The sequence below is a fragment of the Numenius arquata genome, chromosome 17 (genome assembly GCF_964106895.1).
Source record: "Numenius arquata chromosome 17, bNumArq3.hap1.1, whole genome shotgun sequence".
Lineage (NCBI taxonomy): Eukaryota > Metazoa > Chordata > Aves > Charadriiformes > Scolopacidae > Numenius > Numenius arquata.
In genome coordinates this window covers 8511735-8526004 of record NC_133592.1, presented here as the reverse complement: position 1 = coordinate 8526004, position 14270 = coordinate 8511735, and the positions used below count along the sequence as shown (strand labels likewise).

Below are 14270 nucleotides of genomic sequence, written 5' to 3'. Positions count from 1 at the left end.
TTGGCCAATCAGGGCTGCTGAGCGAGCGGGTAGTTAGTCCTGAGGTGTGTTGCCAAAGCTGAGACAGGCTTAGTCTTTGCCTTTAGCCCTGCCAGCCCTCCAGCTTTCCCATGGACCAACAGGTTCCCATGAGAAGCAGCTTGTAAGCAACATCTCAAAAATGCAAGTGGGTCCCTCAGACCCCCGTGAGGCTGCTTGTTGTGTTGATCAATAGACCGTGAGTCTTAATTTAGGGACCCCTAATTTTGGAGGTGCTATTGAATAATTACTTGCCTTTCCCAGGAAGAGCTACAGGACTTCAGACAGGAGAGGGCAGGCATGCAGTAGATTGGGTTATTTAACCAAAAACCCACTTCTGCTCTAACCTGCATCACTCCAGAAGTTGTGGTTGTGTTGCCTAGTACTCACTTGAGTCTTGTGGCTTCAAACTGGTGCTAAATCTGGACTAAAAGGGGAAGGAATGTGATCTTTACTGAGTGATGCAACTTCCTGCTTCTGGTTACTTCAGTCTTAAAAAATGGAGGGACTGCTCCGTGAAGGAGAAGGACAGTAAATCCAGCTGGCAAATACATCTGCTTGGATGGTGGCTGTCCTTGATCACACCTGGTGGGTCACCAGAACTTCTAGAACAGAAGCACGTAGCGTTTGCTCCCCTGGGGGAGAAAAATAGTCTGGGCAGGAAGGGGAAGAGTGCAGGGGAAGGATGCAGCCCTTAGTCAAGCCAGCACAGCTTATTTCCCAAATTCTTCTATTCTGCACCTGAGGCTTTTGGCCATCTATTCCCAACCACAGCTGCCATGGTGCAAAGCACTGGTTCAGAAACATGACTCGTAGCAGGGCAGCTTGTCCCTGTTCAGACAGGCACGAGACACAGCCCTCAAGGGCTGACCATTAGGTGTTGCTGTCCTGGCTGGGCACCTTGTACAGATGAGGGAGGAAGAGGAGGGGCTCCCCAGTGTGCCTTCAGGGCTTGGCTCTGGTGGATGGATTAAGTGGTCTCTGCCAGCTGCTTTTCAAACCTCCCTTGAGGTTGAAAGAGGTTAGTGGGGGGGGGTTGCAGTTAGAAAGGAGTATGGTCAGGATTCTGTCGAGCATTGATGGCTGCAACAGGGCTCCACTCATAGTAAAAGAGAAAAGAATCAGGAGAAACTCCCTGGGGTCTTTCCTTTCAGGTCGTTCTTTCCATGAGGCAGAGCAGGTCCCAGCCAAGTCTTGGTTGGCTTTGGAGATGCTGAGGGATTGAGCTGCCTGTGCTCTGTCCTTGTCACTCTTTGCTAGGTGTGCTGACTGAAGAAAGGAGAGCAGATCCCATCTGACAGTCTGTGGAAAGGTCTCTCCTCTCTGTCATCTCTCTTGTTTCTGGGATTTAGGAAGAGGTAGGGGTAGAGAGCCAGAAGCTGCCCCGTGTGGCCTCACCTAGGGCACCCTTGCAGACCCCTTGAGCGGGGTCCGAGTGAATGGCACCAAACTGCTCAGGCAGGCTCTGCTGTTTGCAGGTGCACTCATGGATGGAGCAGGTGGTCCCCCAGACCACGGTCCAGTCTCTGTATGACTAAGGAGAAGGTAGGGATGGCTGCCTGGTTTCTTTGGCTGATGGGCTCAGTTCCCACAGCCAGGCAACCCATTCTAGGGGCAGATTCTCCTCCTACCTCTCAATCTTCTCCTCTCATCTCCTGGCCAGTTATGGATGGGTTGAAATTGCTTGAATCCAGAGTAAATTTAAGCCCGGGGCTCAGCTCGAAGTTGGAATTCATGCAAGGGGAATTGGATGGCTGTAAATCTCACACTCAGTCCTTTTCTTGGTGGTAATTTATCAGTGGAAACCTGTCTCCTCCCCTGCTGGGTTCAGAATACCTCTGGTTACAAGGCAGTGAATAAAACTGGGCTTAGACCCTGGAGTTCCAGCAAGGCAGAGTGCCCTGGATGGACCCCGGCTCTAAGGAATGGCAGAGAGGAGAGACCTTTCCTGCTCTGCCAGACATCCCGGATCAAAGTGGGGATGCAGCTGTGGCTCAAGGGAGGACCGTGCTGAAGGAGACAGTGCTCGTGATGACAACTCTGGAGCACACAAGGCCAGGAAGCAGCTGCAGGGGTTTAATGACTGTGTTGACAGACCTTGACCTATTTCGACCATCTCCACTACTGGCTCTCCAAAAATAAGTGGGTGGACTGGGCTGGGGGTGGTTGCATTTCGGGAGAGCTCTTCATCAGCATCTGTCCCTGTCCACCCCCTGCATTGTCATCACATAGCCCTGGCTCGCTTGCTTGCTCCCCGCTCTGTATAGCACGGGATCTGGGCCTCTTCCTCCTCCCTTCTCTTTTGCTACCCTTCACCCCCAACCCAGTGGCTTTGCTGTCCTGTCCTGTCCAGCATGGTGCTTCTTTTGGATGGGGGAAGCTGGTAAGTTTGGGCTTTCTTTGGGGTCTTATTATTTGTTTGCTTTTCATCTTCTGCAGCACGATAGTCATCCTGGGCCGAGGGAGGAGGAGTAGCAGCAAGGAACTGCAAAGCCTAGGGCCATGGGACTCCTCAGGTCGGGCTGGCCACCGCTTCACTGTGGTCACCAGCCACGGGGATGGCACTGACCGTGGGCAATGCTGCTTTCAGCTGCAAAACACCCAGCGCATGAGGCACGTTTCCTTCCCACCTGCCTCTTGCTAGGAAAGGAGTACTGTGCGTTTGGGGGTCCCTGCTGAGCTCCCCCTGCTCTGATGCTCCCTCTGTAGGTGCCAGACTCTGCTTGCATGAGGAGGGAGTCTCCTGGTGGCCCAGTGCTGTTCCCTGCCTCCATCATATCCCCAGGGAAAATGTCCTCTGACCTATGAGATGTCAGTGGATTTCAGCTCCGGCCCTATTTATAGAGTATCTGATTTGAGTCATGAGTCGCCCAGCAGCTTTAAAAACTGAGCAACTCAGGATGCCTCCCTCAGAAACCCCGGGAAAGGGAGGCCAGGAAGCCCTTTCCCCATCTCCTCCTGTCCCAGAGAAGCAACTTTAGTGAGCTCCCCTGTAGCCTTTCCAGGGTGTGAGTCTCCGACCCTGCCCTGGCATGAGATTTCAGACCAGACAGCGACTCCGCTGGAGCTCCTGGTTTTTTTTTTTTCTTTTGGCTCAGGTCTTGAATTGTCCTAGCTTGTGGCTGCTTCTCCGTGTCTCCCTCACCCAACGCTCACAACTTGTCTTCATCCGCTTCTGCTTAATCCTGTGCGGCATGGGCAGCTTGCCGTTCTCTACCTGCTGACTCTCCGGGAGCCTGGCTCTGCCTCTCCTGCAGCTCCCCTGCGGCCGGGGGAGACTGAGGGCTGTGGGGAATCGGGGCATCACACCAGGCTGGCTACAAACTGGTAGACAGTGAGTTAAAGCACAAACACTGAGCGATGGAGGAAAGCACAGGCTGGCCAGTCCACGGCTCTCCCCGCTGCTGCGGCGTTGGCTGGGGGGTCAGGAGTGATGCAAAGGAATGGGCACACGATGAAGAAGGCGATCGTGGCCGCTCGGCTGAGAGGAGCTTGAGCCACCTTTCTGGCTGGGCTCCTCTGGCCTTTTTGGCTGTTGCTGCTGTGGCTGGGAAATGTGGGAGGCTTCTGCCTTGAAACAGCGGTAGGCAAGGTCCACTCGGGGGTCCCTGACCCCACCGATTCCTTGCCATCTCCTGTCCTAAAGGCAAAGGGACTAGTGCTCCCTGGTAGTGCCGGCTCTGGCAGCCCCGACTGCTTTCCTGGTGTTCCTGAGAAGTAGGTAGTTCCCAAGGAGCAATAGGTATTTCCCGAGATCGTGTGTACCTTTTGACTTTTCTGTCCCACTGGAGAAATTTTGGATTTGTGTTGATAGAAGCTCCCTTTGGTACCTCTCACTGTCCCACTCTTCTCTTTTCTAAGCACTGACTATCTCTCCCTGTCCTGTATTTAAGTCATCTCTCTCTGTGTTTTACCTGTTGGCTTGAAGCAACACTTTTGGGACAGGGGAAAGCTTAGATTTAGTATGTCATTCCTTATATTCTTCCTACAGTACCCCAATCCTGGACAAGACTGGGTTATGGTCACTACCAGAAATGAGACGGCAGCTGTCCCCATAGTAGAGAAATGGGACGCAGCGGTGATGGGACCATCCCCAGCAGTGAGACGGGAGGGAACTGCCTGAGGGGAGCTTGAGCACCCATTGCCAGGTCTGCCCAGTGGCCAGGGCCTTTCTTCACTGCTCTCGATCCCCAAGGGTCAATCCTAGCCTGTCTGGATTGAAAAAAGGCTGGAGCCAGATTGCTATCTGCCCTCTTGCCAGGATTCAGACCAGAGGACTGATGTTCTCGAGAAGCTGAGAACCTGCTCCTTCTGCCAGGGGAAGGAGCTGGGAATGGTCTGCACTTCAGAAAATCAGCTTTCCTGAAAAGGGCACAAGCGATTGCCAGAAGTAGTTACAACAAGATGCTCTGGGATCTCCTTGGAATGGGTCAGGGCCCCTTTGGAAAGCTATAGTCTATGGATGGGCTACAGGATTTCCTGACCTCCTGCTGTGGATTTCACACACATGAGGAATAAGCACATATGGGAATGCCACCAGCCCACGCGTTAGTCAGTTCTGGGATGCTCTCTGCTCTCAGAGGCAAGATGCCCATACCCTTGTGCTGATGCCATGCTGAGTTGGAGTGAGGGGAACGCTTCTGAGGCCACCAGAAGGACATCCAGTTTCCATGCTTCAGGAGAAGCATGGTCTTTTGAGACCTTCAGTCCCTGAGCCTCCTTCATAAGCCAGGACCTGCCCTTGACTGAGGTCCATGTTCTCCAGCTGTTCCTTGCACAGAACTGTGTCCAGCCGACAAATTGTACGATTTACTGAGTTGGCCTTCAGCTGGGGCCAGACTAGAGATATTTGTTATAATTTGTAGCCAAAGAGAGGATATGGGCTCCCAGCAAAAGAAGACTCTGACCTGGTTTGACTGACGTGCTGCAAGGGGAAAGCATGCCAATCAGGTTGATCTCATCATCCAAGGCAAATGGAAAGGACGGAAGAGCCAAGGACAAGCAGTGGCTCAAAGCCCTCGGCCTCCGTCCCAAGCGAATTCAGTCTCTCAGGTTCCATGGCAGCAATGTCAGAGTTTCTCAGCCCGAGGGCTTATATGGCCCTAGTGTCCCCAGTGACGGACTGTCTCATGCTCTTTAGTCTAACCCCCCTCACAGCTTGCTCCAAGAGCAGTAAGGGGTATCCCTGTTGTGCAGATGGGGAGTTTATGGCTCTGACAGACATCCTCCATTAAGTTCATGCTTGGTTTAAGATCTTCTCACCCCAGCTGTCGGCCTGGCCCTGTCCTGGAGGTGAGTATCCCTGTGAGAGGCTGCAGCCAAGTCCCTGACTTCCTCCATCCCTCACCGCTCCAACTGCGGCGTGCTGGAGGGGACCTCTCCGTCTGGGCCCCCGTGGCAACGAGCTTATGCCCTCGCGCGTGAAATCTGATTATGCTTGCGTGACTTGAGCGGGATGATCCGATCCTCAGCGCTGCGAATCTTGCAGAACGATTATCCACTCCAGAGAATTTCCTTTCTTTGTCCTAATGGGCCCGGCTACTGAGCCTCCGTGACGTTGCTTGAGTAACCCCAGTTCCACGTGATGCTTCAGCCTGTATCTCCTCCATCCGGGATCCGGGTTGCCAACTGCACTTGGGAGGCTGCTGGAGAAGGCAACCTTTTGCAGAGGATTGAGGAACGTTTGAGGCTGCAACCCGCCTTCATGCTGTGGCTGGCAGGAGCAGGGGACTTTCAAACGGGGCTCAGGTGTTATGGGCAGTGAAGCCTAAAGAATTCAGGAGGAATTAGGCTGGGGTGCATCTGTGTGTGTTTGTAAGTGCCCAGGTGAGGTGTATTGTAGCTTCCCTCTACCTCAGTGCAGGTCTCTGTGACCATGGGCAGCTGCCCAGGCTACTGTCAGGCGGTTCCCATTGCGGATGGTTGGGCCACGAGAGATGCTGGGGCAGTAAGGGCAGAGGGTCTGAAAGGTTCAAGCTGAGATCAAGGGACCGTGGTTTTTGGCCCTGGCTCTGCTAACAACACGCTGCAAGACTTCAGGGGGTGCCTGGATGTCCCCATCCATAAAACACATCTAATCATCTCACCCTCCCTCCCTGGGACGTGGGGAGAGCAAAGGAAGCCTTGTGACCGGCAGAGAGTCTGGGTTTTTTTGCCTCTTTCCCTTGAACAGACCCATCTGTAGGAAGATTGAGAAAGTTGGACCTGTTCAGGCACACTGCTCTGTGAAACCAGTACTCATTCCTGGCTCATCTGGCTGTGGGTGGGAAGAGGAATCTGGGCTGGACAAGGGTGCCAGCATCCCAGGGAGGAGCGCACAGGACAGTGAGGCAGGAACCCCCGAAGCTAATGAAGGCTTCCAATTAGCTGGGCTTCTCCAGCTCTCATCACTAGGTCAGAAGGGTTATAACTTAGATTGGTGGCCAGACGAGAGGATTTGCACTTCTGATCGGGTTTCGACTATCCTGCTGCAGTTGATGAAGCAAACTGCCTCCTTCTTAGAGGTGAGAGGTTTGCAAACAGAGGCTTGTTCTGCCCCGAGGTGGGAAGTTGTTTTGCCTTCCCCACACGCACACACCGAGTCTTCCCCCTGCTCGTTTATGTGAAAAATAATGAACCAACCTGAGGGGTGAAATGACTGAAATGATTTCTCTTCTCTCCCTGTTTCTCTTTGCAGAACTGAAGACTATATGAAGTTGTCCCTAGCCTCCTCCTAAAGGCATCCCTTGGCATCTTTAAAGGCTTGAGAGAAATACCAAAAACCAACCAAACACACCCATAAGAGAAATCCATAAACCCTCAAAACTTGGGACCCCCTCTTGGTCTGAAGTTGAGCTCTTCAAAAACTCCTGTGGTGTCAAGTTTGAGGAGATCCTGTTGTGTGGCTCCATGGAGTGGGGCAGGGCCCAAGCAGTGACTTCAGTTGTGTCTGGGGGGGCTGGGATGAACCATCCTCCCTCTCCCCCAAACAGAACCCAAACTGGACACTAAATATGCAGCAAGTCTATTAGTTGTGTTAATTACCGTGTATTAGGCCTGCCGTGAAATCTGTGCTGTTCCTTTATTGGGGTGGATGAACCATAGCTCTTCTCCCAGACCAACCTGGACCTTATACCAGACCATCAAGTTGTTTCTTCCTGGGGCCAAACTCTTCGTTGCCGGGGGGTGGGAATTGCCTGCGATTGCAAATGTACAACACTGCTTTATTCTGAGGGGTGGAGGGACAAAGTGGGGTCCAGGTGAGGGATGGCAGATGGTAGCTGGACTGACTCAAATCCTGCTTCTGTAGTTATTTTAGCAGAGAGCTGATTCTGTAGGTAGACAGAAGACTCGAGAAGGGACAGAGGTTGATAGTTTAGCTGTTCTGCTTGTGGTGGAGGTTTAGGAGGCCACGCTTTGGCTGCTGTTAATATCTGGATTCTCACTTTTCCCTACTCCGGTTCCCAAGAGGAGAGACCCAAGGAGGTAGCTATGGCATCAGGGGCTTCCTCCGGCTCAGGATGGCATAGTGGGGGTCCTGCTGGAAGAGACACCCTCCCCATTGCTCTGCCGGCTTGCTGTTCCAGTGCCCTCTTTTGCTAGCCCTGTGGCTTGTCCACTGGAGCCAGAGCTCAGCGTTGCTCCTCAGCTGTCACATAGAGAAGATGAATTTGGCCGGGCAGGTATATCTGCTTCAGACACAGCAGGTTTCAAATCAAACCCAGTTGGTTTGTGAGAGCGAGAAGAGGGTCCGAGTCCTCTAGCGATGTAGAAGCACCAGGCTGGGTGGGGATGTGTCCTTCAAAGTTTCTCTTTCACTGCCGGACAACTGCCTCTTGGCTAACGCTGCAAACATATCAGAAGCCCAACAGGCTGGTTTGTTGGTTGTTTTGTTTTCTTTTCTTTTTCCTTTTTAATTCCTATGCAGACAATACTTGAAACCTTGTACACAGTTGTCCTTTCCAGCGCCTGGGGTTGGCAAATTCTTAACAAAAGGGCTCATTTAAAGAACAGCAGGAGGCTTCAGCTTAAGAAGAGGCTGGGCTGCCCCTTCCCAGCTGACAACTGCAAGCGTGTTCAGTGGTTTGCATATGAATTTAGGCACATCTGGACCCTCTGCTTCAACATCCTGCTGGTACAGCCGCTGTCTCCCCTCGGTGCTGGCTGGCTGACTGTGTCCCGAGCACCCAACTATGCAAAGAATGCCTTATATACATTGTGTTTAAGTTACATGGCAATATGTGCATCGAGCAAAGTCTATAGTTGAGTCCAGATTTTTTGCTTGTGGCAGCAAGTCAAACTATTTCTTCAACTCAAAATGGCTGTCTGGGTATTTTTTACTTTTGTTTGTTTTGTTTGTTTGTTTTATATCTGATGGTGGCTCTTACACAAAGGACTGTAATTCTAGTGGCTTGAATCTGTAAAAATTGCCTTTGTTTGGTCCAATAAACCTTTGAATAGTTTATTTGGTTTGTGCTTGTTCTCCCGGCTTCCAGCAGCTTGTAACTTCTTTCTCAAGAGAGCTGTGTTGAAAATCTGGATTTTAGGTGAGAGGTACATTCTGCCCTCCTATGCCTTTTACCCTATCAATGATTCTGCTGTCTTCCTTAACAATAGAGTCAGACCAGTGGCGAAAGTCAGGGGTTTTCCCCTTATTTCTGCTGGAGCAACACCGTGTTGCAGCAGGATCCTGGTCTTGTTTGGCTGCAGAGCAATTAGCAGCGTTTCCAATTAGCAGAGCTCTGCCCAGGATGCCGAGCTGTTCCTGAAATGGAGATCTCCTTTAACGTACCTACGGCTCACTGCCCCAAACCTCCAGTTAATTGTAAAATTCTTGGACTGAAATGTCTAAAAAGAGCCTAAGGGAGTTAAGTATGCAAATTCAATTGCCTATCAAGAAGAATTAGGCTGCTCTGGAAATCCTTAATTAATCTATTTTGTCAGCAATAAGTAAAATCCTGTTTGACCTCCTGAATCCAAGTAGTTTTGAGGACAGCACTCACAGGAAGAGAGAATGATTTTACTTATGAATGGGGTAGGTTTGATCTGAAATCATCAAAAAAAAACCCCAAACCAACCTGGAGCACTACAAAGTTGTTTTGCAAAGTCGCCTTTGATAGAAGAAGATCCTTTTTGAAATCAGTTTCATGTTTTTGATGCCTTACTCTTCCTTTCCAGGCTGTTTTCTCTCTTCATCTTTGTTTGCTCTCCCTTTGTTGTAGATTATGTAGCGCAGAGAAGTCACAGCAGCAACAGCTCTTTTATTTCTGGTTTTCAAATGCACAGTCGTGATATTTAAGGTTGAGGGGAGAGCCAAAATGCATTGATGCTGTGTTTAAAAAAAAAAAATAATAATAGAGTTAGTATTGTCTGTGATCTTGATTTGGAGACAAGGAAGCGGTGCTTTGGGGATGTTTCAGCAGCGTTAATGTCTGTGAAATAATGAGCAAGGGATGCAGACCTGTGTGGCGCACTCCCAGCTGGCGTGCATTTCAGACAGGAGAGGCAGAGCTGTGTATTGAATTTCTCCACACCAGACTGGAAATGTGCCCTCTGGTGCCCAGCGGTGATCTGAAATAAAATATTGATCACTAACGACTGTGCTTCCCTTCCTCTCATCTGGAAAGGGCAGTTGGAGGCTGTTCATGGGAGCACAAAAACTTACAAAAGAGCCAGACGAATCCAGGCGCTTGACAGCCTGTGGCCAGAGCTTTCGTAACCAAAAGATCCCACATCATTATCAGGATACGTTTGGCCTTAGGACAACTGCATTTTAATTGCTATAGAAAAGAATTGGCAAGTGAGTTTTTTTGTTTTTTTTTTTTTTTTGCTAGGATCTGCTTTTTCCCCACCCTGGCTGCTGCAGTGGTGCTGGGAACAGCCTGATGTTCCTGCTGCTGCTGGGGTTTAGCCCAGGAGAGGCGAAAATGCAGAGCTCAGCACGTGAAGGCTCCTCTGCTCGTTCCTCACTGTCTCCTTCCGTTGATCTTGTTTGTGGTGTGGTTGTTTCTGATGTGTTGGTGCTGTCCTCTCTTCTTTCGAGCAAATATTGTGTCCTGGTTTTGCCTGTCAATAGGGATTTCTACCCCTCCTGTTACCAAAACAGGTAATAGCTTGTCCACGCAGGACTTGCAGGAAGACTACCCCAGGTTAACTAATGGCGTGCATTTAAATGGATTAATTACAGTGCATTAAAGTCCTACGCAGAAAGCTGGCAGTGACGGGGACAGAGGACTCTTGACAGGGTGACCATGTGGAAGTAAAGGCCAGAGTCTGTCTTTCTAGCCCAGGGGAGGCTAGAAGACACTAAACAAGCAGGAGGGGCTGGGATTGTGGCAGATCTGTGCTCTGAGCTGCTGGGCTGTCGCTGAATTCTGGCCCCACCGCCACGCAGGGGCAAAATAAGCCTTGAAGTAATGGAAACTGCTTCTCCCTTGTAACAGCCATAAAAGCTCCACAACCTCATTAGTTCTTTTAATCTCACACGGGGGAGTCAGGTGTGAGGTGTGCGAGGCAATACTGGGATCTGATCCCAATCAAGTTGGGGTCTGGCAATGAGAACAAACCAGCCCTAAATGGAGCCAAGGTGCACATTCGTTTTGCTCTAAAAGAGGATTTTGCAGACATCAAAATCAGTTGCATCAGTTCATGAGCTACTTGCAAACAAACGACACTCCTGCGCTGCCCACCCTTCTGTATCCCCCGAATGATGATCAGTAGAGGCATGACCAATATAAGCCCTCCTATAAAGCTTTCTCCAATAAAGTCCTGTGACAGAGAGATACAAATCTTTGTGCTGCGGGACATACAACAATGAGTTACTGCTTCGGGTTAGGGAAAAATCAGGATATCACCTGTTATGGAGAGAAGGGAATTAATCATCAACTACTGGGCCCTTCTTGAGATGGAAATCTGAGCTAGATGGTCCACTGGCCAGCATCTGCCAACCCAGCGACCACCTTGGGGCTGGACTGGGTACATGAGTCCATCTCACTATTTGACATTGGCAGACGAACTCTCAAATCAAAGCAAATTTCCATCTGTGATCTTGTCTTCCAGTAGCTGATTAAAGTCATGTCCACACTGGAAGGCAGTCTGGTCTCTAGTTTTGAGGTAGGGTATGCGTTTACAATTTAACAGCTATTTCTGAACTACTCTGTATCTACATACTTCTCCTTACAGAATGAAAGGACACTGTCCTGATGAAGCTGCATCCAGTTTCATTATGGAGTCTGCTAAATTGGGACACGTTGGTCTTATGAAATTCCACATGTCAAGTTATCTCAAAACTTTGAGGATAGATAAGGCCTAAGGAACTCCAAAGCTAGCGTTAAAGCAGCCCCTTTTATCTCCACATTTAAAGAACTGCAGAGCGACGTGCAGGATGATTGGATAGAGAGAAGGTGAAGGAAGGAGAACCAGAGGCGATCTCTTTCTTATCTCACACAGGCAGATTTCCTGCAGCCAGGAGGGCTTGTAAAATGACCTGCGTTTGGCTTCGTGTTTCATTTGACCATGGTGTTCTTGCTCAGACTGCCTTCTGGGGACTGGCTATTCCTACTTCTCCTTTTCTTCTTGACAGGGTGCAGAGAGAGCAGCTGGCTGCCATCTTCAGGCTCATGAAGGAAAAAAGTGACACATTTGGAGAGATGTCTGAAGGAGACATGAAGGAGCAGCTTAGACTGTACGATATATAACCTTGCAGCCAGTGGAGACTATGCCCAAAAGTCACCTTGGCCCTCATTATGCAGGACATTGGAGGCTGTAGTGCTATAAATGTGTTTTGGTAGTTATTTTGCAGTTCCAGTTCGTTTTGCAAATGCATATATGTATTTAAAATACTTGAAATTTGCAACTCTTTTAATATATATATTTTTTTTTTTTCCTTGAAGAGCTATCATGATATTTTCATCTCATACAGAGATTTTTACCTCTTTCTGGCTGGGTCATATGTCTCAGTCAGACAAAGCGGTTACACTCGCAAATTTTCTGGTCACGCTTTATAAAAATGAACTTTCAAACCTAGTCTTTATCAGTTTGATATCTGAAGAAAGCCAAAGATGACAGATGTAAAATGGATGAAAATAACAGAATCATAGAATAACTCGGGTTGGAAGGGACCTAAGGAGGTCTGTAGTCCAACCTCCTGCTCAAAGCAGCATAAGCTACGAGACCAAGCCAGGTTACTCAGGGCTTTATCCTGTTGGGTCTTAAAAACCTCCGAAGATGGAGACTGCACAACCTCTCTTGGCAGAGGGGCTTCCAAACCTACAGTTAGAAAACAAATAGCCAAAGGCATTAGCGCTCGGATTAGAGGGGAGTTGCTGTTCTCGTCTCCTTGGAAGGAACGCTTCATCCTCCTTCACGCCGGCTTTTTGAAACAAATCCAAGTCGGTTCCGGCTGACCTCGCTGAGCTCATCTTCACGCCTGAGAAAACAGCAGCTAAATTCAACCTGGAAACACAGACACCTCCTCGCCTCCTGACACGGTAAAAGTAGTACAGAAAGGTGGCTGGATTTTTCACAAGGATGACTGTGTTCAACTCAGATCCAGTTCTCCTAATGTAAAAGTGATGTGGGAAACTAGATGCTTAGGAGATCGCTGTGAATTTATCAAGTGTTTTGAATAGTTTTGACCAGCCCTTGGTGGTTTGGATAGAGTAAATCAATGAGCATTCCTAATTTTAACGAATGCCTGCTGGTGTACTTATCTCTCCTGTGAAATCCTGTTAAATACTTTATTATCAGGAAGGATTTTCTCAGTTTTAATAACTGCTGACAAAGGGAGGCAACGTTTTCTGACCCACTTTTAGGGAATGATCTCTTAAACGATTAGGTTTGCTTTATTTTATGTAATCCTTTTGAGTCTGGAAAACCAAATATCTCATTATCTGGTCACTGTTTCCCAATACAGTATATTCTGTAACACCACACTATTTGACTTTCAAGAATCATTTTATCTTCTAGTTGTTTTCATTTAGGTGAAGGCATATTTATTATGAGATCAAGCTGGTTTTACTACCAGTCTTGACTTAATCTAAATTTAATGTCTGAAAATTACCTCTTCTTATTCAATATGAAAGAATTAAGTGGAAAGGGGAGTCTCATGTGAAACATCGTGCCAGCTTGCTGTGTCCCTAGGCCACAATTTCCTTTGTCAAGCTGTGCAAAGGGAGAAATGTAAAAAATTTGTACAAGGGACTCCTCCCTAGTTCAAAACTGAAAGCAGGATCTTTTCCAAAGCTCTTCTTGAAAGCAAGCAAAGGAGAGTTAAGGTTTAGTTAATTTTTAGTCTTTGTCTTGTAGAATTTAAAGTTTATTTCCAAAATATTTTTATATTTCTTCTTTTACATTTGGGCCTTCTCTGAACAGGAACATTTCTGGGGACAAAAAAAAGATAATAATTCTCAAACTCCTCAGCTGCACGTTATTCCAGCAATGGTAACGCTGAATGAGGCAGAGCAGCTGGCATTAAATGTGTCCTGCCCCTAATAGTGTCACCAAAATGTTAAGATGCTGTTGATGACAGGGCAGAGGTAAAAGATGTGTCATTTACTAGGCCCAAATTTTAGAAAGAAATGAAGCTAATTAAAAAGCCTCTGCCCAAGACATGAAACAAAGGGATATCTACGTGTAAAACTCATTGGGTTTAAAAGGTGCGTTTTGACTGTGTGTGGCTGCAAGGCTGTAATAAAAGGAAGGCCACTGGGCACGTCTGTGTGACTCTGTGGCTGGCAGTGGGGAGGTGGCATCTGGGGCTGCCTTCGTGGCCGCAGGCTGCTGCTGGGACCTGCGGCCATGGGGTACCTCCCGACTTGGCCAGCCAGCTTCTGATTTCCTTTTCCCTCTGGGGCTCATCAATATTTATACAGGAAATGTCACCGGTTGCTATAGCAGGATCTCTCCCCTTCTGGGTAGTGTCCTTTGAATAACACCGGCTGCTTTTCCTCGGCCTGGAGCAGGGACGCAGGGATCCGCTGTGGCCATAGGAAGGCGGGCCAGCCAGGTGCCGGGGCACACGGCCGGGGCCATCGGGGGAACCTTTCTCCCCTCTGACAACCTCTGGGGCCGCCAAGACGGGCAGGGAGATCCCGAATGGGCGCTGAGGGATATTTCAGGGCCCTTCGCAAGATGGAGGCCTGGTCTCCCCTGAGCCCCAGCCCCAGCGATGGATCCTCCCCACGACTGTGAGGAAGGCGACTGGAGGACGAGGGGGCCGCGGTCCCCGTGGTTGCCAAGGCTGGAGCCCGGGCAGGGCCCGGCGGGTGGCCCCG

At 49.3% G+C, this 14270-nt stretch overlaps 1 protein-coding gene across 2 annotated transcripts in view; it reads left to right on the top strand.

Annotated features, from left to right (window-relative positions):
• The window catches only part of MXRA7 (matrix remodeling associated 7), a 30691-nt gene extending 16985 nt beyond the window's left edge, over window positions 1–13706 (top strand). For both annotated transcript variants that reach the window (XM_074160225.1, XM_074160224.1), the window contains one exon: window positions 11579–13706. In XM_074160225.1, coding sequence (XP_074016326.1) covers window positions 11579–11693 — 115 coding nt within the window. In that variant the 3' untranslated portion in view covers window positions 11694–13706. The remainder of the gene's footprint in view (window positions 1–11578) is intronic.
• The last annotated feature ends 564 nt before the right edge of the window (window positions 13707–14270 follow it).